At 63.2% G+C, this 24,525-nt stretch overlaps 2 protein-coding genes across 6 annotated transcripts in view; both read left to right on the forward strand.

Annotated features, from left to right (window-relative positions):
- The first annotated feature begins 932 nt into the window (after positions 1-932).
- On the forward strand, positions 933-7,043 carry PPP1R1B (protein phosphatase 1 regulatory inhibitor subunit 1B). Of its 2 annotated transcripts, none has more exons than XM_064174135.1 (8): positions 933-1,250; positions 2,384-2,444; positions 3,070-3,092; positions 3,920-3,992; positions 4,161-4,289; positions 4,823-4,894; positions 6,324-6,491; positions 6,575-7,043. In XM_064174135.1, exons 1-8 carry the CDS (start codon positions 1,170-1,172, stop codon positions 6,661-6,663), a joined length of 696 nt encoding a protein of 231 aa, XP_064030205.1. In that variant the 5' UTR covers positions 933-1,169; the 3' UTR covers positions 6,664-7,043. The 2 variants fall into 2 exon arrangements, with proteins under 2 accessions (XP_064030205.1, XP_064030206.1); XM_064174136.1 differs by having other exon boundaries at positions 936-1,250; positions 4,832-4,894.
- A 1,265-nt stretch (positions 7,044-8,308) lies between these two features.
- Positions 8,309-24,525, forward strand: part of STARD3 (StAR related lipid transfer domain containing 3) — a 30,151-nt gene continuing 13,934 nt past the window's right edge. Inside the window, exons 1-6 of one of the 4 annotated variants that reach the window (XM_064174493.1) lie at positions 8,309-8,392; positions 17,751-18,019; positions 21,951-22,028; positions 23,694-23,771; positions 23,861-23,914; positions 24,049-24,166. In XM_064174493.1, coding sequence (XP_064030563.1) covers positions 17,819-18,019; positions 21,951-22,028; positions 23,694-23,771; positions 23,861-23,914; positions 24,049-24,166 — 529 coding nt within the window. In that variant the 5' untranslated portion in view covers positions 8,309-8,392; positions 17,751-17,818. Of the gene's footprint in view, positions 8,393-10,783; positions 10,873-17,750; positions 18,020-21,950; positions 22,029-23,693; positions 23,772-23,860; positions 24,167-24,525 lie in introns of those variants that run through there. The other 3 variants (XM_064174496.1, XM_064174494.1, XM_064174495.1) reach the window with 3 other exon arrangements.

A 24,525-nucleotide genomic window follows, 5' to 3' on the forward strand; every position in this document is an offset into this window, starting at 1 on the left:
TCCGGGGGCCGGAGCCAGCTCTCGGCTCCCCCTTCCTCGTCCCTCCTCAGAGGAGGCTTCCTCAGCGTCAGTGCCACCGCCCTGCGACACCCTGCCAGAGCATGGGTGACACCACTCCGGCTGCTGGTGGCCCCACTGACCCCCCACCCCCCCACCCCCCGCCTTCGTAGGGATAGTGTCCCCTTGGCAGAGCCAGGAGAGGTGCCCGAAACGCCCAGGTCCCCCCCTGGCAGGGCTGTGGCAGAGCCTGGCACGTGTGGGACGGGACACCGACCCTGAGCAGTGCCCAGGTTGGCAGCCGTGCCCGTGGGAACTGAGCCCCGAATTTCCCCGTGGGAATCCTTGGGTTTGGTGGAATTTTCCACCTCCGAAACCACCGAGAACCGGGAAGGAGCCGGAGCGGAGCCGGGGCAGGGCACACACAAACCACCCACCCACCAAGCCCAACCCTGGCACCCTCCGGAGCTGTGGCTGGGGGCAGAGCCCTGGCACGCGGGCGATGGGACATTCCGAGGGTCCCATATCCCCTTGGATGTTCCCTAGGGAATCCCATCCCTGTCCCGTGTGGCACGGAGCAGGCAGGAGGGTGAGAGCAGCCGTGCCCACCCCCTGCCCACCTCAACCCGCAGCTCCGCTGGGGAAAGTGAGGCACGGGGAAGGGGGGTGGGGGGGGCACACTCACGATGGGGAGAGGACGAGCACTTGTTGCCACCTCTGTCCCATGCCAGCCAGGGGACGTTCCCCCCTCTCCTCCGCGGTGGCACGGAATGGGTTAAGGGGGGTGTGCCAGTCCCCCACCGCCACCACCTCAGGGGGTCCCCAAGGGCTCAACCCTCCCTCCCCACAACACTACCCGGGTTTGGGGTGCGGGGGGGTGGAAATTGTTGTTGGGGGGGGGTGGGATGAATAATTCAGCGCCTGGTAGGAGACGTGTCCTCCCTCCCTCTCCTTCCTCCTCCTCCTCCTCCTCCTCCTCACCGGCTCTTGCCTTCTCCACCTCCCCGCCGCTCTCAGTTCTCGTCGTACCGAGCCCTCGGGTGTTAACCGGTGGCAACGGTGGCATAGGAACCGGACCCCCACACACACCCCCCTACCTCCTTCCACCGCAACATCTCCGGTAGCTTCCCCCTTCCCCCCTCCTCCCCCCTCGGTAACGCTCGGTCGAGACCATGGACCCCAAGGACCGTAAGAAGATTCAGTTCTCGGTGCCAGCACCCCCCAGCCAACTGGACCCCCGCGCCGTGGAGATGGTGAGAGGGGACATTAGGGGGACAGGGTCGTACCGAAGTGTGTGTGTGGGGGGGTGGGATCCCAGGTCGCCCCGAGGCGAGCCGAGCGCGCTGCCGGTGACCTCAGGACGATGTGGGACCCCCCTGCCTCCAGTGAGAGCCAGAGGGATGGAGTGGGACAGGAGAACCTCAAGGGACAGAGTGGGACAGGATGGGACTGGGAAGGACGGGACAAGGAGGATCGGAGGGGACAGAAGGGACGGGGTGGGACGGGACAAGGAGGATCGGAGGGGACAGAAGGGACGGGGAGGGACGGGACAAGGAGGATCGGAGGGGACAGAAGGGACGGGGAGGGACGGGACAAGGAGGATAGGAGGGGACAGAGGGGATAGGAGGGATCGGGAGAGTGGGACAAGGGAGATGGCAACGTGGGACAGGAGGGACAGAAGGAAGAGGAGGGATGGGAGAAGGGGGGGTTGGAGGGGACAGAAAAGACAGGATGGGAGAGGGAGAGAGGGATAAGGGGGATTGGAGGGGACAGGAAGGGACAGAGGGGACAGGAGGGATGAGATGGGATGGGGGGGAGGAAGACGAGGTGGGTAGGAGGGGACAGAGAGGACAAGGGATGAGAGGGACAAAGGGGACAGGACTGGATGCTGGGCACGGGACGGGACAGGGTCCCACAGAGGGAGAGTTGTGCAGGGGGACAGAGCAGGGACAAGGACAGGGACGGGGCAGAGTGGGCAGGATGAGGACAGGAATGGGACAGGAGGGAAGGGATGGGACAAAGGGGACAGGGCATGTTGTGGGGCAGTGCTGCCACCCCCTAGACTACCTTCCCCAGCCTGAAGGGACATCTCCAACACACTCTGGACCCAGAGTCCCCACGGAGGGGCTGGGCAGGAGCTGGGGCTGCGATGTGGCCAGGGGGCAGCAGGGACATTGTGGGGACCCCGGGATGGGGCCATGGTCCCTCTGTGGGGCACTGCACCCTTCGGCGATGCTGGCTCAGTGGGGACCCTCACCCGGGCAGTGCCGGGTGTCCCTGGCACCTGCATCCTGCTGGTGGCCCTGGGTACCCTCTCCACACGTGTATGGGGCGTGGGGCAGGGGACAGGGGTGTCCCCAACTGCTGACCCCCCACTGTGCCCCAGATCCGGCGGCGGAGGCCCACACCTGCCATGCTCTTCCAGCTCTCCGAACACTCCTCCCCAGGTGAGCCAAGTGGGGGACGTGGGACACGGGGCTGGAGTGGATGTGGGGGCAGAGGATGTCCCCTCCAGGGCTGGGGGATGATGGCATGGAAGGGACACGGTGTCACTGATAAGGTGGGGTGGCAGAGAGGGAACGTGGAGGTGGCAATGGGACCTGGTGAGGTGGATGGGATGCGTTGGCATCTACGGGAGGGGATGGCTGGGATGGGACATGGTGGCAAGGAGGGGGCATGGTGGCAGGGAGGGGACATGGTGGCAGGGAGGGGACATGGTGGCAGGGAGGGGACATGGTGGCAGGGAGGAGACAGAGTGTCCTGCGCATATGGGATGTCCACGATGGGACTGGGTGGGATGGGGCATGGTGGCAAGGAGGGGGCACGGTGGCAGGGTGTGGGATGCCAAGGTATGAGCTCAGGAAGGGGATGTGTTGGCAGAGGGTGTCACACAGGGGATAGAGTGGCAGGGACAGGACATGGTGATGGGACAGGAGGTGGTGGCAGGTCCCTGGTGGGCAGTGTAGCCCCCTGGAGCAGGGATCTGGAGGTGGGCAGGTACCTGCCTGGGTCCGTTGGGTGCCACCAGCTCGTGTCCCTCTCACTCCTCTCTTCCTGGTGCTGCCAACCCAGAGGATGAGAACCTGCCCTACCAGGTGAGTTGGTACAGGGACCCCCAGGGCAGCTCCACTCCCCTGCCCCACAGCTCCCTGGGCACCAGGAGGTTATGGGGCCCAGCCCAGGTGCCCGCAGCCCCGTCCCAGCCTGTCCCTGGTGCTTATCAGCTCCCTGCCCGGCACAGGACGCAGGGACACGGAGCAAAGCCAGGCTGTGGGGCTTGGCTGTGGCACAAACCACCTCGTGACCAGCACGGGGACACCACCACGGGGTCCCCAATGCCAGGGCTCCATGGCAAGGTCCCCCCATCATAGCATCCCCAGTGCCAGACCCCCATGGCAAGGCCCCCATCATGGTGCCTCCAGCACTGGATCCCCGTGGTTGGGTCCCCATCAGTGTCCCCAGTGCCAGATCCCCATGGCAAGGCCCCCATCGTGGTGTCCCCAGCACTGGATCCCCGTGGGTGGGTCCCCATCAGTGTCCCCAGTGCCAGACCCCCATGGCAAGGCCCCCATCGTGGTGTCCCCAGCACTGGATCCCCATGGTCAGGTCCCCACCATAGTGTCCCCAATGCTGGATCCCTATGGCAGGGTCTCCATCGTGGTACCCCCAGTGTCAGACCTCCCACGGCAGGCTCCTTGCCCCGGGGTGGGGGTGGTGGGGGTGGTGCCAGCCTTGGGTCCCCACTGCAGGACCCTATCACAGCATCCTCACCCCAAGATCTCCATCGTGGACCACTCCCCCCACCCCACCCCCCCCATCCCCACGGTGTAGCCGGCTCCCTCGGGGCCACAGTGACCCCTGGTGCGGGGGGGACACCAGGACCCTGTCCCCAACACTGTGTGTGTCCCTCCCCTCCCCGCAGCGCTCCGGCGAGGGCTGCCTGCTCAAACCAAAGAGGACCAACCCGTGTGCCTACACCCCGCCCTCGCTCAAAGGTCTGCAGGGGGAAACTGAGGCACGGGGGATGGGGAGGGGGGGCTGGGGACACTGGGGGACACTGCACCCTCACGCCTCTCCCGGTGTGCTGGACGACACCGTGGGCTGGGGGGCTCCCAGTGCTCCCAGTACCCAAAGCGAGGTGCTGGTGCCCCCTCCTCCCGCAGCGGTGCAGCGCATCGTCCAGTCCCACCTGGAGAGTGGCATGTCCGGGGGCGACAGCTCCGACGGGGAGGCTGACGATGGGGACAGCGAACTGGCCCGCGGCTGTGACCCCGACAGTGCCCTCGAGTCTGGTGAGGGGGGGAACGAGGGCAGGGTTGCCACAGCCGGGCGAGGAGGACGTGGCGTGGGGGTGGCATTGCTCAAGGGGGGCGTGGGGACGCGAAGGCTGCAGCCCCGGGGGATGTGGGGACATGGGGCCGGGGACATGAGGACAAGGCTGCTGCAGCCCGGGGGACGTGGGGACAAAGCTGTCAGAGCTTGTGGGGGTGTGAGGATGGCGCTGCCGGAGCCCAGCGGTGCACAGATGGGTGCCGCTGTCCCCCGCAGCCCCTGGGGACAGGGTTGGTGCCCGGCATGGGTGAGTGGCACAGGCTGGCTGCTGGCCATGCTGCTTGAACCCGCTGCCAACTTGTCCTGGGCTGAGCAAGGCTCACGGGGGGCCACCGCATCCCTGCACCGGGCAGCGTCACCGTCCCCTACCGGGGCCACGCTGACGCCAGCCGGACCCCCGGCCGCTTGGCTGACGTGGCAGCTGCCGGCTCCGGCGGTGCCCCGGTGCCACGCGTGCCATCTTCTGCCCCTGGCTCATCGCTGCCCCACTGAGAAACCCCAGGGAGCCAGGCCAGAGCCGAGAGGAGCTACTTCCCTGCTGGCCTCAAGGCACACAAGAGGAAAGGTAATGGGATGGAGAGGGGACAGGGACGGTGAGGGCATGGGGGCAGGGAGGGGACAGGGACGGTGAGGGCATGGCGACAGGGAGGGGACAGGGATGGTGAGGGGGATGGCGACAGGGAAGGGAGAGGGATGGTGAGGGCATGGGGGTAGGGATGGTGAGGAGATGGGGACAGGGAGGGGACAGGGACGGTGAGGGCATGGCGACAGGGAGGGGATAGGGATGGTGAGGGAATGGGGGCAGGGAGGGGAGAGGGATGGGGACAGGGAGAGGACAGGGATGGCAAAGGCTTGAGGACAGAGGGGACAGGGAGGGTGAGGGCATGGGGACAGGGAGGGTGAGGGCATGGCGACAGGGAGGGGACAGGGATGGTGAGGGGGATGGCGACAGGGAAGGGACAGGGATGGCAAGGGCATGGGGACAGGGAGGGGAGAGGGATGGGGACAGGGAGAGGACAGGGATGGCAAAGGCTTGAGGACAGAGGGGACAGGGAGGGTGAGGGCATGAGGACAGGGAGGGGACAGGGGTGATGAGTGGCTTGGACTCGATGATCTCCAGAGGTCCTTTCCAGCCCTTACAGTTCCGTAATCCTGTGGGATGGGGACGGGGAGGGAACAGGGATGGTGAGGGCACGAGGACAGGGAGGGGACAGGGATGGTGAGGACATGGGGACAGGGAGGGGACAAGGGTGGGGAGTGGCTTGAACTCAGTGATCTCCAGAGGTCCTTTCCAGTCCCTACCATTCTGTAATCCTGTGGGATGGGGACAGGGAGGGGACACCGAGGGCACAGAGGTGGCAAGGGGACGAGGATGGGATGGGGACAGGGAGGGGACACCGAGGGCACAGAGGTGGCAAGGGGACGAGGATGGCAAGGGGATGGGGACAGCAAGGGCACACAGCTGCCCACCTGCCCGCTGCAGCAGGGAGGGAGCATCAGCCCTGGCCCAGGGACGTGGGGTAGGTACCCAGGATGGGGACCACAAGCAGACAGGGACAGTGGGGGGCACAGAGCTGCCCACCCACCCAGCCACCCACCCACTGCAGCCCCCTCGCCCAGGGGTGCTGGGTGGGTGGCTGAGCCTGGGGTCCTGTCCCACCCACGCTGCAGCAGGGACACTTTGGTGTGTGAAGGTCCCCTGGGGCCACCAGCTTCCAAGTTTGGAGGTCCCCGGGGGCCACCAACCTTGTAGCTTTGGGGTCCCTGGCGGCCACCAACCTTGTATCTTGGGGGGGTCACCAGGGGCCACCAATCTTGTATCTTGGGGGTCCCTGGGAGCCACCAACTTTGTAGCTGCTTTACCCCCGGGGGGCCACCAGCCTTGCAGATTGGGGGTCCCTCGGGACCCCCAACCTTGTAGCCTGGAGGTCCCTGGGGGCCACCAGCCTTGTAGCTGGTTCACCCCCGGGGGGCGCCGCCCTCGCTGCCCGTAGGCGGGCAGAAGGTGTCCTTCGCCGGCGGCATCGACGAGCGCGGAGAGGACCTGAAGTCGCTGATGGTGTCCGAGATCCCCGAGGATCCCGAGGGACTGGAGGAGGAGGAGGAAGAGGAGGAGGAGCAGGAGGAGGCAGGACGGGAGCAGGAGGACGATGGCACCGGGGGTACGTGGGGGATGCCCCCCCTCTCCTCTCCACCCCCGGTGGCTCTGCTGCCAGCGTGCCCCATGCCACCTTTCCGTCCCCAGAGCGGAGACACGTCGGCTTCGCGGAGGTGCCCTCCCGCCCCATCGGCACCGAGCGCCACTCGCCCACCTTCCCGCTGGGCACCAGTTAGCTGGCACCAGGCACCGGGCACCGGCCGCCCCTCGGCTGCGACAGCTTCGCCTGTGCCCCTTCCTCACCCCAGCTGCCCCCCTCGCCCGCTGCCTGCCCTGCCTGCGCTTCGTGTGCCGCGCTGTGCCATGCTGTGCCAGGCTGTGCCATGCTGTGCCACGCTGTGCCAGGCTGTGCCATGCTGTGCCACGCTGTGCCGGGCCCCTCTCACGGCCGCAGCTGCCCTCGCCATGCTTTGGTGCCAGGGGTGCCCATAGGGCAGGAGCCAGGGTTGGGACCCCCGGGGTGCTGGTGGGATCTGGGACCCCCACCTTGGCTCCTGCCCCCACGCCCCCAGTTAGAGCAGAGCCCCCCCCCCCGCAATAAACGGCTGTACAGAGAGGCTGGAGGATGTCTGGGGGGGGGACGACTGCGGCCATGGGGAGGGGGCTCGGGGGTCTGAGCCCCATTGTTGGGGGGGGGTGACCTTCTGTGGGTGTGGGGCAGGGGATGGAGGGGGAGTCCCCTAGGTTTGGGGAAAACAGGCCATGGGGTCAGACCCAGGTGCCACCAGAGAGCCCCCCTGCCATGGGGCCCCCCAGCCCCACTGATAACCCCCCCCCCCCGGTAGATAATGGTCCTTCCCAGCCCCACTGCCCCCCCTATAGCCGTTAATGGTCCCTTCAGCCCCACTGCCCCCTCCTGTGGTGCTTAATGGTCCCTCCCAGCCCCACTGCCCCCTCCTATGGTGCTTAATGGTCCCTTCAGTCCCACTGCCCCCTCCTATGGTGCTTAATGGTCCCTCCCAGCCCCACTGACCCCCCCCATAGTTGTTAATGGTCCCCCCCAGCCCCACTGACTCCCCCTGTGGTGCTTAATGGTCCCTCCCAGCCCCACTGATCCCCCCCATAGTTGTTAATGGTCCCTCCCAGCCCCACTGCCCCCCATAGTTGTTATGATCCCTCCCAGCCCCACTGACCCCCCCCATAGTTGTTAATGGTCCCTCCCAGCCCCACTGATCCCCCCCATAGTTGTTATGATCCCTCCCAGCCCCACTGACCCCCCCCATAGTTGTTAATGGTCCCTCCCAGCCCCACTGATCCCCCCCATGTTGTTATGATCCCTCCCAGCCCCACTGATCCCCCCCATAGTTGTTAATGGTCCCTCCCAGCCCCACTGCCCCCCATAGTTGTTATGATCCCTCCCAGCCCCACTGACCCCCCCCATAGTTGTTAATGGTCCCTCCCAGCCCCACTGATCCCCCCCATAGTTGTTATGATCCCTCCCAGCCCCACTGACCCCCCCCCCCATAGTTGTTATGATCCCTCCCAGCCCCACTGACCCCCCCCATAGTTGTTAATGGTCCCTCCCAGCCCCACTGACCCCCCCCATAGTTGTTATGATCCCTCCCAGCCCCACTGACCACCCCCATAGTTGTTAATGGTCCCTCCCAGCTCCACTGACCACCCCCATAGTTGTTAATGGTCCCTCCCAGCCCCACTGCCCCCCCCATAGTTGTTAATGGTCTCTCCCAGCCCCACTGACCACCCCCATAGTTGTTAATGGTCTCTCCCAGCCCCACTGACCCCCCACAGTGGTTAATGGTCTCTCCCACCCCCTTGCCCCGCCCCTTCCCCCCGTGCCCGGCGATGGTTGGCGCCGGCGCAGTCCGCTCTGGGCTTTCCCTTCCGGGGTCAGAGTGTCGGTACCGGGGGTGTGCTTCCGGCAGCGACCGGCCCCGGGCGGAGCAGGTACCGCGGGAGGGCCCCGGGCGGGGCAGTGGGGGTCGGGGGCGGCTGCGGGCCGTGGGCGGGCAGCGGAGTCCGGGAGGGCGCAGGACCGACGGGACCTCGGTGCCGCCCCCGGGATCGGGAACGCGGCCGCTGGGGGGGGACTGTCCCGAGCGGGTTATGGGCTCCGTGCACAGTTACCGGGGGCTGATGTGGAGTCCCGGGAATGCCTTCTCCCGGGGCCCGGTGTCAGTCCCGGCAGGGCTGGTTACCGGCTGGCCGGAGGCTGTGGCCCCAAGGAGCCCGGTGTCAGTCCCGGCAGGGCCGGTTACCGGCTGGCTGGAGGCTGTGGCCCCAGGGAGCCCGGTGTCAGTCCCGGCAGGGCCGGTTACCGGCTGGCCGGCGGCTGTGGCCCCAGGGAGCCCGGTGTCAGTCCCGGCAGGGCCGGTTACCGGCAGGGCCGGAGGCTGTGGCCCCAGGGAGCCGCGAACGCCCCGCGGTGCTGCTCCCCCGCGGGCGGGCGGGCGGGGATCCTGTTGGAGCTCTCCGTCCCCCCCCACCCCGGGGCTCACCGGCGGGGACCGGGCCGCTGGCTCTGCCCGGGCACCGGGCCCGGAGCTCGGCGGCAGAGGCGGCAGCGGAGCCCGGCCGCGTCCTGCCCCAGCCGCCCCCCGCGGGCGGGGGCTCACCGGGGCCGCCGGACGGTGCCCGCGGGTCGGGAGAAGCTGTGCCCGGTTCGGTCGCAGGAGTGAAGCAGGCACCGGGCACAGTCCCGATGGGTCTGGGGTCTCTGCAGAGCCCCCCCCCAGCCTGGTCCCCGCCCTGCCCGGTGCGAGCGGCAGGCTGAGGCTCCGTGCCCGCGGCGGGGGCGGGTTGGTGCCCGTCGCTGCCCGCTGCTGGCCCTCGGTGCCCTTCCTCTGCCCGTGCTGAGGGTGAGGAGAAGCCTCCCTGGTCCTGAGCGTTTTACCCTCCTGCTCCGTGCCGTGGAGCCCACCAGAGCTGGTGTGGGACCAGGTGAGACGTGGCACAGGGGCACCAAATGCGGCACAGGGGCACCAGACGTGGCACAGGGGCACCAGACGTGGTACAGGGGCACCAGACGTGGCACAGGGACACCAAATGCGGCACAGGGGCACCAGATATGGCACAGGGGCACCAGACGTGGCACAGGGGCACCAGACGTGGCACAGGGGCACCAGACGTAGCACAGGGGCACCAGATGTGGCACAGCGGTACCAGACGTGCTACAGGGGCACCAGATATGGCACAGGGGCACCAGATATGGCACAGGGGCACCAGACAGGGTCCTGCAGCAGCTCCTGCAGGACAGGAGCCCTCCCAGGTGTCCATGCCAGTCTGTGCCCCTTGCTGCCTCCCTGCGTTGGCACCTACTGAGGGCACCTCGAAAGGGAGCAGGTTGCTTCAGGTGGGCATCAGGTCTCAGCTGGCGCCAGCTGGGGGGATGGGCAACCACGGTGCCAGCTAAGCCTTGTGGAAATGAGTGTGATGGTGATGAGGAGGGGGTGTGGGATGGGGGGAGGGGCATGCAGGGTGCTGCTGGGGGGGACCTGAGGGTGCTGCTGGGGGGCACAGGCAGGGAGGTTCTTGTGCCCCTGTGCTCAGCACTGCTCAGGCCACCCCTGCAGTGCTGTGTCCAGCTCTGGGCTCCTCCATTGCAGAGAGCTGCTGAGGTGCTGGCAGGTGCCCAGAGCAGGGCAGCAAGGCTGGGGAGGGGCCTGGAGCAGAGCCCTGTGAGGAGAGGCTGAGGGAGCTGGGGGGGTGCAGCCTGCAGCAGAGGAGGCTCAGGGCAGAGCTGATTGCTGCCTGCAGCTGCCTGCAGGGAGGCTGTAGCCAGCTGGGGTTGGGCTCTGCTGCCAGGCAGGCAGCAACAGAAGAAGGGGCCCCAGGCTGAAGCTGTGGCAGGGCAGGCTCAGGCTGGATGTGAGGAGGAAGCTGTTGGCAGAGAGAGTGATTGGCACTGGAATGGGCTGCCCAGGGAGGTGGTGCAGTGCCCATGGCTGGAGGTGTTGAGGCCAAGGCTGGCTGGGGCACTGAGTGCCATGGTGTGGTTGGTTGGGCAGGGCTGGGTGCTAGGTTGGCCTGGATGATCCTGGAGCTCTCTTCCAGCCTGGAGTTGATTCTGTGATTTCCTCATCCCTGCCCTGGCTGGTGCCACATCTGCTGGCGCTGGTGGGTGTCCCCCCACGGAGGACAGGTCCCCACTCACGCCCTCCTTCCGTGGTGCAGTGCTGGGTGCCAGCTGCAGCTCTCGGGAGAGGTGGCAGGAGGATGAGCTGTCCCAGCCTGCGTGTGGGAGGAGAAGACGACTCCTTAATGGGAAGTCGGGGGCGAGGTGGGGGGTGGGGGGAGAAGGAGAAGGATGTCAGGAGAGAGGGAGGCTGCTGCCTGCTGGGAGCGAGGTCATTAGCATGCTAATGAGCGCTGATGAGAGCCTCTGCGCTGGGAGCCTGCGAGCTGGAGGAGGTGACAGTGGAGCACAGGTCCTTGGGGCTGGGTTTCGGTGCTGGATTGTTGGTGTCTGGCCGCGGGGAGCAGCGCTGGGAGTGGAAGGGGTCAGGGTTTGGTGTTGGCTGCTCCATGGCTGCATCCCTTTGGGGTCCCTGAGCTCGCTGCCGGGGGTGGCATCACCTCTCTTGTCACCTCTCCCCTCCCTCACCTGGGAGATCTCCCACTGAAGCCACCCCAAAGCTCTCCTCACAGGCTCAGGATGTCCTTTTGCTTCTTAACCAGGGCTCCACTCCTGCCCTGCCCTGCTGTGGCCACGTCTGGAGCATCCATGGCTGCATTCCTTTGGGGTCCCTGAGCTCACTGCCCTGTGGCCACGTCTGGAGCATCCATGGCTGCATCCCTTTGGGGTCCCTGAGCTCACTGCCCTGTGGCCACGTCTGGAGCATCCATGGCTGCATTCCTTTGGGGTCCCTGAGCTCACTGCCCTGTGGCCACGTCTGGAGCATCCATGGCTGCATCCCTTTGGGGTCCCTGAGCTCGCTGCCGGGGGTGGCATCACCTCTCTTGTCACCTCTCCCCTCCCTCCCCTGGGAGATCTCCCACTGAAGCCATCCCAAAGCTCTCCTCACAGGCTCAGGATCTCTTTTTACTCTTTAACCAGAGCTGCACTTCTGCCCTGCCCTGCCCTGCCCTGCCCTGCTGTGGCCATATCTGGAGCACTGTGCCTGCTCCTGGGCTCCCTCCCCAGCTGAAGAGGGACAGGGAACTGCTGGAGGCTGTGAGGATGATGAAGGGACTGGAGCAAAGGCTGAGAGCCTGCAGAAGAGCAGCCCCAGAGGGCATCTGAGCAATGCTCAGCAAGACATAAAGGGTGGGGGGCAAGAGGATGGGGCAAGACTCTGCTCAGTGGTGCCCAGTGCCAGGACAGGGGGCAATGGGCACAGACTGATGCCCAGGAGGTTCCACTTGAGCAGGAGGAGAAAGTTGTTTGGTGTGAGGGTGCTGGAGGCCTGGAGCAGGCTGCCCAGAGAGGCTGTGGAGTCTCCTTGTGTGCAGAGCTGCCAACCCTCCCCCCCCTACCCCCCCCGGGCACTGTGCTGCTGGGCAAGCTGCTGTGGGTGCCCTGCTGGAGCAGGGGGGGTTGGACTGGGTGAGCTCCAGGGGTCCTTTCTGAACCCCTACAGTTGCAGGTGACCCTTTGGGCTGTGTAAGTGTCCCCCTGGGATGTCCCCTTGGGCAGTGAGTGCCACTCACCCTTGCCCAGGCTGTGGTGGTGTTGGTGGCTGCCAGAGCTGCGATGCCAGCAGGGCCCCACGCGTGGGGGGGGGAGCTGGGGAGGTTCTGAATGAATAATGCTGAGAGCTCAATAATTCATCTGGCACCCAGAGCCAGCTCAGAGCCAGCCTCTGCTCCCTGCCCACAGCCTTCTCCTGCCTCAGGGAGCAGGCCCTGGCAAGGGGCATCCCAGCATGGCATGGTTGGAAGGGACCCTCTGGAGCACAGCCAGGCCAAGTCCCCTGCCAGGGTAGGGGCACCTAGAGGAGGGCACTCAGGAGCACAGCCAGGTGGGGCTGGAAGCTCTCCAGAGATGGAGACTCCAGCACCTCTCTGGGCAGCCTGCTCCAGGGCTCAGCACCCTTCAGTTCCAGAAGCTCCTCCTCATGTTCCACTCTGTGCCCATTGCCCCTTGTCCTGGCACTGGGCACCACTGACAGCAGCCTGGCCCCATCCTGCTGCCACCCACCCTTGAAGGATTGCTCAGCACTGCTCAGCCCCCCTCAGGCTGCTCTTCTTTAGGCTCCACAGCCCCAACTCAGCCTCTCCTCCTCACAGAGCTGCTCCAGGTGCCCTCAGCATCTCTGCAGCCCTTTGCTGTGCCCTCTCCAGCAAGTCCCTGCCCCTCTCGACCTGGGCAGCCCAGAACTGGTCCCAGTACCCCAGATGTGGCCTCAAGCAGGGCAGAGCAGAGGGGAAGAAGAACTTCCCCATCCCTATCCCCATGCCCTACCACATCCCCATTCCCACACAGCACCCCTGGCACTGCCCGGGCAGGGGAGGAGCGGAGCCGCCGAGGCTCTCAGGGTGATTTTAAAGCGCTGCGAAAGCAGAGGGGGTTGGGGGGGGGGAGGGTTGGGTGGCTAAGTGCAAAGCGGTGTCGCAGGCAGGCAGGCAGGCGGTGCCCGCTGCCCGCCGGGGGTGGGGTGGGGGTGGGGGGGGTGGCAGCCCCGCACCAGCTCCATCTTTTATTTAGGGCTCCGCAGATGGCTGCAACTTTGCTGAGTTGGAGCCGGACCCTGGCAGGGAGCTGCAGAGGCTGATCCGATCTGACAGGGCTCCAGCTCCGGCCCCGCCGCTGCCTCCCGGAGAGCCTTGGGCTGGGGGGGGGGAGGACTTGGCTGGAAGTCCGATTCGGTTCCCTTTCCGGCTGTGATGCTTCCCCCCCCCCCCCCCCCCCCCCCCTCCCCCCCTCCCCGCCAAGGGGTTGGGATGCAGGAGCTTGGGATGCAGGCAGCTCTGCGTGGTCCAAATCAGGCTGCGTGCCCTGCTCTGCGGGCTGGGGGTGCCCAGCAGCAACCCTGGCTTCGTGTGTGCCCCCCCCCCCGGCTTCGTGTGTGCACCCCCCGGCTTCGTATGTGCCCCCTCCCGGCTCCGTGTGTGCCCCTCCTGGCTTCGTGTATGCCCCCCCGGCTCCGTGTGTGCCCCTCCCGGCTCCATGTGTGCCCCCCCGGCTCCGTGTGTGCCCCCCCTGCCTTCGTGTATGCCCCCCCGGCTCCGTGTGTGCCCCCCCCGCCTTCATGTGTGCCCCCCCGGCTCCGTGTGTGCCCCCCCGGCTCCGTGTGTGCCCCCCTCCGCCTTCGTGTGTGCCCCCTCGGCTCCGTGTGTGCCCCCCCCGGCTCCGTGTGTGCCCCTCCCGGCTGTGTGTGTGCCCCTCCCGGCTGTGTGTGTGACCCCCCCGCTTCGTGTGCCCCTCCCGGCTGTGTGTGTGCCCCTCCCGGCTTCGTGTGAGCCCCCCCCTGGCTTTATGTGCCACTTCAGCTTCGTGTGCCACTCTGGCTCCATGTGTCCCCCTTGGCTCCATGTGCCCCCTCCCGGCTTTGCGTTCCCCCAGCTTCGTGTGCCCCTCTGGCTCCATGTGCCCCCCCCCCCCCCCCGGCTCCATGTGCCACCTCCTGGCTTCGTGTGACTCCCCCCCTTGGCTCTGTGTGCCCCCTTCTGGCTTTGTGTTCCCCCCAGCTTCGTGTGTCCCCCCCCCGACTTCGTGTGCCCCTCCTGGCTTTATGTGCCCTCCTGCCTGCATGTGCCCTCCTGCCTTCGTGTGCCCCCCTGACGTTGTGTGCCCCCCCCTGCCTTCGTGTGCCCCCCTGCCTTTGTCCCTTCCCCGCAGGTCTGGGCACAGCCTGGGGCTGTTTGGTCCCCTCAAACTGGCTGCAGCCTCCCAGTCGCTGGCAGTGTGAGGTGGGCAGAGACTGGCACAGGTTGCCCAGGGAGGCTGTGGCTGCCCCTTCCCTGGAGGTGTTCAAGGCCAGGTTGGGTGGCTTGGCAGGAGGTGTCCCTGCCCATGGCAGGGGGAGGATTGGCACTGGGTGAGTTGGAAGGTCCCTTCCAACCCAACCCATTCCATGAATCCATGAATGTGCTGCAGGCAACCAAACCTCACTTAAGATCCCTGGAATTGTGAGGCTGGAAGTGACCTCTGGAGCTCAGCCAGTCCGACCCCCCCCTGCCCCAGCAGGGCACCCACCATGCCCAGCAGCACAGTGCCCAGGGTGGGCTGGAAGTGACCTCTGGAGCTCAGCCAGTCCAACCCCCCCCTGCCCCAGCAGGGCACCCACCATGCCCAGCAGCACAGTGCCCAGGGTGGGCTGGAAGTGACCTCTGGAGCTCAGCCAGTCCAACCCCCCCTGCCCCAGCAGGGCACCCACCATGCCCAGCAGCACAGTGCCCAGGGTGGGCTGGAAGTGACCTCTGGAGCTCAGCCAGTCCAACCCCCCCTGCCCCAACAGGGCACCCACCATGCCCAGCAGCACAGTGCCCAGGGTGGGCTGGAAGTGACCTCTGGAGCTCAGCCAGTCCAACCCCCCCCTGCCCCAGCAGGGCACCCACCATGCCCAGCAGCACAGTGCCCAGGGTGGGCTGGAAGTGACCTCTGGAGCTCAGCCAGTCCAACCCCCCCTGCCCCAGCAGGGCACCCACCATGCCCAGCAGCACAGTGCCCAGGGTGGGCTGGAAGTGACCTCTGGAGCTCAGCCAGTCCAACCCCCCCTGCCCCAGCAGGGCACCCACCATGCCCAGCAGCACAGTGCCCAGGGGCTGGTTGGAAGCTCTGCACTGACTCCACAACCTGTCTGGGCAGCCTCCTCCAGGGCTCTGCCACCCTCACAGCAGAACACTTCAGGTTGGAAAGGACCTTCAAGACCATCCAGTGCCAACCCAGTGCCATGGGCAAGGGCACTTCCCACCAGCCCTGCTTGCTCAAGGCCTCATCCAGCCTGGCTTGGATCACCTTCAGGCAGGGCACATCCACAGCCTTCCCTGGGCAGCCTGTGCCAGTGTCTCTCCACCAGCTTGGACCTTGGAGGGCACAGAGCATGGTTTGGTGCCCGTGGGTGGGCATTGGGCTGCTGGTTGGGCTCCATCATCTCAAAGACCTTTCCCAACCCATTCCATGGCTGTGGGGAAGATCCAGGAGGGCTTTTGTGGTGCCCAAACATCCTTGAGCCAGAAGTGTTCTACAGAGGAGGAGTTTCGTGGCTCTGCCTTTCCCGTGGGTGACAGAGCTGGGGACTGGCAGATCCCTGCCCTGCCCTGTTCTTGGCATCATCTGCCCTTGTTTGTCTCCAGCCTGTGCCTCCCTGGCCAGGCCACTCTCCTAGTGGCCTCCTTGTGCCTTGCTGACGAAGAGGAAACATTTCCATACAATGGTTGGCAGCAGCTGCCTGGAAACAGCCTCCAGACCTCAGCACCTCGCTGCCACCAGGGCCCTGTGCCCACCGCTGCCAGCCAGGACAGCCCCAACAGCGCTTTGCCCTGCTGCCAGCCTGCCGGGGCTGGGCAGGGAAGCCTGGGGGCTGGGGGGGGGCTGAGCCTCGGAGCTTTGCCTCTGCCAGCTGGGAGCCTTTCCCTGCAGAGCAGGCTGCAGGGGCCTGGGGGGAGGGGGCTGGGTCCCCCTTTTTAGTTTGGGTTCCCCCATTTCAGTCTGGGTCCCCATTTTAGTCTGGGTCCCCCCTTCTAAGTCTGGGTGCCCCCTTTTTAGTCTGGGTCCCTATTGTAGTCTGGGTCCCCCCTCTTTAGTCTGGGTCCCCCCTCTTTAATCTGGGTCCCCTTTTTAGTCTGGGTCCCCATTTTAGTCTGGGTCCCCTCTTTAGTCTGGGTCCCCCCTCTTTAATCTGGGTCCTCTTTTTAGTCTGGGTTCCTATTGTAGTCTGGGTCCCCCCTCTTTAGTCTGGGTCCCCTTTTCAGTCTGGGTCTCCCTTTTTTAGTCTGGGTCCCCCCTTTTTAGTCTGGGTCCCCTCTTTAGTCTGGGTCCCCTTTTTAGTCTGGGTCCCCCTTTTTTAGTCTGGGTCCCCCCTTTTTAGTCTGGGTCCCCTTTTTAGTCTGGGTCCCCCCTCTTTAGTCTGGGTCCCCTTTTTAGTCTGGGTCCCCTTTTTAGTCTGGGTTCCTATTGTAGTCTGGGTCCCCCCTTTTCAGTCTGGGTCCCCTTTTTAGTCTGGGTCCCCATTTTAGTCTGGGTCCCCCCTCTTTAGTCTGGGTCCCCTCTTTAGTCTGGGTCCCCCCTTTTTAGTCTGGGTCCCCCCGCTTTAGTCTGGGTCCCCCCTTTTTAGTCTGGGTCCCCATTTTAGTCTGGGTTCCCCCTTTTCAGTCTGGGTCCCCCCTTTTTAGTCTGGGTCCCCCCTTTTCAGTCTGGGTCCCCCCTCTTTAGTCTGGGTCCCCTCTTTAGTCTGGATCCCTATTGTAGTCTGGGTCCCCCTTTGTTTTGGGGGTCCCTTGTTTTGAGTCCCTGTTTTTATTTGGGTCCCCTCCTTTTTTTGGGTCCCCCCCTTTTTTATTGGGTCCTCTTTTAATTTGGGTCCCCTTTTTTATTAGGGCCCCCCTTTTTTTGGTGTCCTCTTTCAATTTAGGTCCCCTTTTTTTGGGGGACCCCCTTTTTTATTTGGTCCCCTTTTTATTTGGGGTCTCCTTTTTGAGTCCCCTTTTTATTTTGGAGTCCCCATTTTATTTTGGGGTCCCCTTTTTATTTTGGGGTCCCCTTTTTGTTTGGGGTCCCCTTTATTTGGGGTCTCCTTTATTTTTGGATCCTCATTTTTTGCATCCCCTTTATTTTGGGTCCCTTTGTTTTGGATCCTTTTTATTTGGGGTCCCCTTTTTATTAGATCCCCTTTTTATTTTGGGGTCCCCTTTTTTTTGGGGTCCCCTTTTTGGGGTCCCCCTTTTTTGGGGAACCTTTTTATTTGGGGGTCCCCTTTTTATTTGGGGACCTCTTTTATTTTTGGGTCTCTTTTTTGGGGGGGTGTCCTTTTATTGGGGGGATCCTTTTATTGGGGGCATCCTTTTATTGGGGGGATCCTTTTAGGGGGGTCTTGCCCTTTTTTTTGGGGGTGTCTCCCCTTTTGAATCCCTTTTTTGAGGGGGAGGTTCCTCCTCTATATTTTTTGTTGTTTTGGGGGGTTTATCCCTTTGCTTTTGGTCCCCTTTTTGGCTCCCCTGCTGGGCTGAGATGAGGCAGCCCTGGAGTGAACCTCGAAGGTATCTTCAGGTCCAAGAAGGAGGCTCTTGGGCAGCCCAAAAGCCACTTTGAACCTTTTCCTTTCAGGAACTGTCTCCACCTGCACTGCCAATAGGAATATTTGCCTGCAGAGGTGAGGAGAGAAGTCCCCAGAGACCTGAGGGTCCCTTTTGTGTCTCCCCACAGGTGACTTGGTGCTGCCTCAGCAGATGTTGCCCCTCCTGACGTAGGTCCCCAAGTCCCTCGGGCTGAGGATGAGCAAACCCACGGAGCTGGAACGAAGCCTCCCAGCCATAGCCTCCATCAGCACCTCCCTCTCCCAGAGCCAGGCCTTCTCCCCTTACTTCCTCTCCCCAGAGAAGAGGAAGGCCATCTCAGATGTGAGGAGGACCTTCTGCCTCTTTGTCACCTTCGACCTGCTCTTCATCTCCCTGCTGTGGATCATCGAACTGAACGTGAGCTGGGGCTGGGGAATCAGAGAACCAATCCACCAGGTTGGAAGAGAGCTCTGAGCTCACCCAGTCCAACCTAGCACCCAGCCCTGGCCAGTCCAACCTAGACCATGGCACTAACTGCCTCACCCAGTCCTGACAGCGTAGAGGAAGCCTTTGCCCTTCCAAAGCTCTGCTTTTGCAATCAGTGTCCTCAATGTTGATTGCTTCAGAAGTGCTGGGCCAAGGCTTTGTTTGTTCTTCCCAAGCAGCTCCTGCTGGCTGAGGAACCTTTTGAACAGCTCATTTCCTGCAACCCCACTCTGCTGGGGCTGTCCCCAAGCTGTCACCAGCACCGTGGGCAGGGCTCTCTCTGGTGGCTCTGAGCAGATCTGTGGCCCATGGAAGTTGAACATCTGCCCACACATTTGCTCTCCTGCTCCCCTTGGCCTCGGACAGAGCTGTTGGTTGTGTCTGCCAGGGAAGGAGGAGCAGGAAGGAGGTGGGGAGGGGAGGATGTGCAGACCCTTCCTCCTCTTACCCACCTGGCTGCTGGGGCAGAGCCAAGAGGTTGACTTTGAGCATCGCTGCTGCTGAATCTCAGCTCCTGCAGCTGCAGCAGGCAGGGAGGAGGCAGGAGGAGAGGTTTAGTTGTCCCCACAACATTGTCACACCCCTGTGGGGCTGCTGCCTTTGCTCAGTGTGGCAATTGGAAGCTGCAGTTTGTTTACCTCAAGCCCAGCAGCAGGTCAAAGTTACTTCCTGAGCTGTAGTTTGGTTTGGTTTGGGTTGGTTTATTTATCATTTCCACACCCCCCCCCCCCCCCCCCCCCCCAATTCCTGAACTGGTTCTGACTGGTTTCAGCCCTGGTGGTGGCAGCTTTTTCAGGACTGGATGTCCTCTGTGGAACAAGCTGAGCAGAGAGAGAGAGGAGAGATGAAGCTGATAGACACCCCCCAGGCCCTCCTGGCCTTTATTTATCAGCACTGGATCCTGGGCTTCACTTAACAGCTCTTATCTCTGCCCTGCTTATCTGCTGAGTGTCTGCACTTAACAGATTGTCCCTGCCAGCGACTCCCTCCCCCTTCGGTGTCCCAAAGACCCCCCCCCAACGCTGTGTCCACACACACCTCCCTCCCCCCACTCCTACCTAGGAAAGAGCCTCCCTCAGCCAACATTCCAACTGCCCAGGCTGGCCTGAGTGCCTGGCTTGGACCCTGTCCCCAGCTGCTGTCCCTTCCCTTGTCCCCTGCTCTTGTCCCCAGCTCCTGTCCTCTTCTCCAGCTCTTGTCCCCAGCTCCTGTCCTTTTCTCCAGCTCCTGTCTCCTTCCCCAGCTCTTGTCCCCAGCTCCTGTCCTCTTCTCCAGCTCCTGTCCCCTTCCCTAGCTTATGTCCCCCGCTCCTGTCTCCTTCTCCAGCTTTTGTCCCCTGCTCCTGTCCCTGTCCCCAGCTCCTGTTCCTTTCTCCTGCTCTTTTCCCCAGCTCTTTTCCCCTTCCCTAGCCCTTGTCTCCAGCTCCTGTCCCCTTCCCCAGCTCCTGTCCCCTTCCCCAGCTCTTTTCCCCTGCTCTCGTCCCCTTCCTCAGCTCTTGTCCCCAGCTCCTATCCCCTGCTCTTGTCCCCAGCTCTTGTCTCCAGCTCCTGCCCCTTCCCCAGCTCCTGTCTCTTTCCCCTGCTCTTGTCCCCAGCCCTTGTCCCTTTCCCTACCTCCTGTCCCCATCACCAGCTCCTCTCCCTTTCCTCAGCTCTTGTCCCCAGCTCCTCTCCCCTTCTCCTGCTCTTGTCCCCTGCTCTCTGTCTGCAGCCAGCCCCAGGGGGGTTGCTCTGCCGGGAGCTGCCCAGGGGATGGTTTCTGAGCTCTCTGTGAGTGGCTTGCTGAGGTTTGGGCCCTGAGCTGCCTGCTGCAGGCTCCCAGGGCAGCTCCTGAGACTCAGGGCTAATGCTGCTCTTATCAAACCGTTTCCTTCAGCTGCCAGATAAGCTCCACAAATTGGCCCTCGTTAAATGTCTGCTGCCTGCAAGCTGGGAAGCTGTGAGCTGGCTGCTCTCAGAGGCAGGGACATGCCTCAGATAGTTCCTCTGCCTGGCAGTGGCCTCTCAGTAACCTGAAAAACAAACAGAGGGTGACCCCCACACCACAGGAGGAGATTGGGTTGGAGGAGGCCTCCATCAACCCAGCACACGGTGGCCCTGAGGGCCATGGGGGCTCCATCACCTCCCCTGGGCAGCCTGTGCCAATCCCTGACCACTCTTGCAGCAAAGAAATGTTTTCCTCCTCTCCAACCTGACCCTCCCCTGGCACAGTTTGAGGCCATTTCCTCTCCCATCACTTGATCCTAAGGAGAAGAGCCCAACCCCAGCTCACTGCAGCCTCCTCTCAGGGAGCTGTAAAGAGCAGGGAGGCCTCTCCTCAGCCTCCTCTTCTCCAGGCTGAACACTTCCAGCTCCCTCAGCTGCTCCTCCTCTAAAGTCCCAATCCAAAATGCTTCCAGAGATGCCAACCTGAAGCCTTCCCCCTGCCTCCATCCTCCTGCAGCCCTGGCTTTGGTGGCAGCCTAGCAAAGCTGGCACAGGTCCTGCAGCTCAGATGGAGCAGAGCTTCCTCTCCCTCAGCATCCAGCACCAGCCCTGACCTGCAGGGGCAGCTTCCTGCTGGCTGCCTCCTCTGCCCTTGGGACTGGCTGGCAAGGGTGTGCCAGGGCACCAAGCTGCCAGGAACTGCCCTGAGAGCCACCAACTTGTTCCTCACAGATCATCAAACAGCTGTCAGCCTAGAGCAGCTGCCAGGCCAGCTGGGCTCTGTCCAAACCAATAGCCTAAAGGTGAAGCATTTGTTGCAGTTACCTGAGCCCCCAGAACCATTCCAGGCCCCCCCCCAGAGCAGGATTTATGGTGTCAAAAGTCCCAGGGCTTGTCAGGCCCTGAATTGTCTGAGGATGAGGCAAGAGAGCTCTGCTCAGAGCCTTTTTTCCACTGTCCCAAGGAGGTTTTGCCTCTTTCAGATGTCCCCAGCAGAAGGAGGGCACAGAGCTGCTGGAGGGAGGCCAGAGGAGGCCACAAGGATGAGCCCAGGGCTGGAGCAGCTCTGCTGTGAGCACAGGCTGAGGGAGCTGGGGAGGAGAAGGCTCCAGGGGCAGCTGAGAGCTGCTGCCAGGGCCTGAAGGGAGCCTGCAGGGAGGCTGCAGAGAGACTTCTGCTGAGGGGGTCTGGAGCCAGCCCAAGGGGGAATGGTTTGGAGCTGAGGCACAGCAGGGGGAGAGTGGAGCTGAGGAAGGAGTTGTTGAGTGTGAGGGTGGTGAGAGCCTGGCCCAGGCTGCCCAGGGAGGCTGTGGCTGCCTCTGCCTGGGGGTGTTCAAGGGCAGGTTGGCAGTGGTGGGTACAAGTGGGAGGTGATCAGAGGCTCACAGGATGTTAGGGGTTGGAAGGGACCCAAAGAGATCATCGAGTCCAACCCCCTGCCAGAGCAGGACCATTCAATCTAGCTCAGGTCTCAAAGGAGCACATCCAGACAGGCCTTGGGAGGCTCCAGGGAAGGAGACTCCACAGCCTCTCTGGGCAGGCTGTGCCAGGGCTCTGGGACCCTTCCAGTCAACAAGTTCCCCCTTGTGATATTCAAGCCAGGGCTGTGAGCATGCAGAGCTGCTGGCACTGGTTGTGTGCTGAGCCCAAGCAGCAGCTCTTTGCTGCTCAGAACTCCCCACAGCAAAGTGTTTCCTGTGCCTCCTGCCCAGCTGTGGCTGCCCAGCTCCAGCCCAAAGCTGGCAGGGGCTGTTGTGCCCAGCCCTTGTGCCGTGCTGGCAGCTGAGGCCTTGGTGTGCTTGTGGCAGGTGTTTGTGTGCCTGCTGCACAACCTGCCCTTGGGATGAGCTCTGGGCACCACCTCAGCAGTTCCTTCCTCCCAGCAGTTTCTTCTCAGTGCCCTCAGCAGCCCTTCTGGTCTCCTGTCCCCTCTGCAGACCAAGGATGGCATCCAGAAGAACCTGGAGAAGGAGATCATCAACTACCACTTTGGGACCTCTTTCTTTGATATCTTTGTGAGTATCCCAGGGGGCTGCAGGGGAGGTGGAAGAGCTTTGAAGCTGGACAGGGAGGGTCTGTGGGATGGGCTGGGAAGTTTGGATCTTGCCACAGCCTTCTGCCTCACCTGGGTTGGTGGCATTGAGATGGGATGTGACCTACTGTGGCCTTTCAGTGTCTGAAGGGGGCTACAAGAAAGCTGGGGAGGGACTTTTCAGGCTGTCAGGGAGTGATAGGAGTGGGGGGGATGGAACAAAGCTGGAGATGGGGAGAGTCAGCCTGGGTGTTAGGAAGAAGTTGTTCAGCATGAAGGTGGTGAGAGCCTGGCAGGGGTTGCCCAGGGAGGTGGTGGAAGCCTCCTCCCTGGAGGTGTTTGAGGCCAGGCTGGCTGAGGCTGTGGGCAGCCTGTTCTAGGGTGAGGTGTCCCTGGGCACGGCAGGGGGGTTGGGACTGGCTGCTCCTTGTGCTCCCTTCCAGCCCTGCCTGGTTCTGTGGCTGTGTGAGAAACCTGCCTGAGCTGAGGGCAAAGAGCCACAGGAGCACAGAACCTTAGAGGCTGGAAGGGAGCCTGAGAGGTCATCGAGTCCAACCCCCCCCTGCCAAAGCAGCAGTTCAGGCAGCTGGAGAGAGCAATGAGGTCTCCCCTCAGCAGCCTCTCCTCCAGGCTGAACAACTCCAGCTCCCCTCAGCTGCTCCTCTCCAGACCCTTCCCCACCTTCATTGCCCTTCTGCACCCACCCCAGCCCCTCAGTCAGTGTCCTGCCCACTTCAGTGCAACCTTTCTGCCTTTCCTGGCAGCGACTGCAGGAAGCTCTCAGGGTTATTTGTGGAGCTCAGCCTTGCTCCCCTTGTCCTTCCCCTTCCTTTGTTGGAGGAGCTGCTCCTCTCCAGATCCTTCCCCCAGCTGCTCCTCTCCAGATCCTTCCCCCAGCTGCTCCTCTCCAGATCCTTCCCCCAGCGTCCTCCTCTCCAGACCCTTCCCCCAGCTGCTCCTCTCCAGACCCTTCCTCCAACATCCTCCTCTCCAGACCCTTCCTCCAACATCCTCCTCTCCAGACCCTTCCTCCAGCATCCTCCTCTCCAAACCCTTCCCTCAGCATCCTCCTCTCCAGACCCTTCCTCCAGCTGCTCCTCTCCAGATCCTTCCCCCAGCGTCCTCCTCTCCAGACCCTTCCCCCAGCATCCTCCTCTCCAGACCCTTCCCTCATCATCCTCCTCTCCAGACCCTTCCTCCAGCTGCTCCTCTCCAGATCCTTCCTCCAGCTGCTCCTCTCCAGATCCTTCCCCCAGCGTCCTCCTCTCCAGACCCTTCCCCCAGGCTCTCCTCTCCAGACCCTTCCCTCATCATCCTCCTCTCCAGACCCTTCCTCCAGCTGCTCCTCTCCAGACCCTTCCTCCAGCTGCTCCTCTCCAGATCCTTCCCCCAGCATCCTCCTCTCCAGACCCTTCCCCCAGGCTCTCCTCTCCAGACCCTTCCCCCATCTGCTCCTCTCCAGACCCTTCCCCCAGCACCCTCCTTGCTTGGATCTCCTTCGCTTGGGTCCCTTCCAACCCTTCCCGATTCTCCGATTGTGTGCTCCTGGCTGAGCCAGGAGCAGCTGAGCTCCTGGTGAAGCTCTCCCACCCCCTCAGAGGGGCAGGGGCAGTGCCAGTGCCCTGATGGGCTCCTGTTGCTCTTCCAGCTCTTGGCTTTCTTCCGCTTCTCCGTCCTGCTGCTGGCCTACGCCGCGCTCAGGCTGCGCCACTGGTGGGTCATAGCGGTAAGGAGGCCACTTCTGCTCCCCTGCCCTCCTCGCCTTCTCCTGGGGACCTGCCAGGCTCTGAGCTCTTCCAACTCCTTTTTCCCCAGGTGACAACACTGGTATCCAGTGCCTTCCTCATTGTCAAGGTCATCCTGTCCGAGGTGAGGCTCCCTTGGGGGGGGGATGCTTTGGGCTCCTTCGGCCGCCGCTGGTTTTCCGCCGCTTCAAATCCCTTTGGGCTTCTCCTTCCTTGGGTTTTTCTTTTCCCCCTTCTTTTGTTTGTTTTCCCACACAGCTTCTGACCAAAGGAGCCTTTGGTTATTTACTTCCCATCGTCTCCTTTGTCATTGCTTGGCTGGAGACTTGGTTCCTGGATTTTAAGGTGCTGACTCAGGAAGCAGAGGAGGAACGCTGTGAGTATTTCGGTCCTCGCCGGGAAAGCAGCTTGGCAGCCTCGGGAAGCAGCAGCAGGCTTGGGTTGTGCTGCTGCTTTGGCAGCACCTTGGCATCCAGCTTGGCTGGACTCAGCTCTAAAAGTCCCTTCAGGGGAAGAAAATGGCAGATTATAAAAGGCAGCTTTTCATTGAGTGGAGAGGAGGAGGAGGAGGAGGAGGAGGAGGAGGAGGAGGAGGAGGAGGAGGAGGAGGAGGAGGAGGAGGAAAAAGCTCAACTCTTACCAGGTGCCAAGCTCCCAGCGCCTGCATCCCGAAGCCAGAGCAGAGCTGAGCTCCTCCTGCCGTGGCACAGGTGCCAGGAGGACTCTTGGACTCTC

This window comes from Pogoniulus pusillus, chromosome 40 (genome assembly GCF_015220805.1).
Source record: "Pogoniulus pusillus isolate bPogPus1 chromosome 40, bPogPus1.pri, whole genome shotgun sequence".
In the NCBI taxonomy this organism is placed as follows: Eukaryota; Metazoa; Chordata; class Aves; order Piciformes; family Lybiidae; genus Pogoniulus; species Pogoniulus pusillus.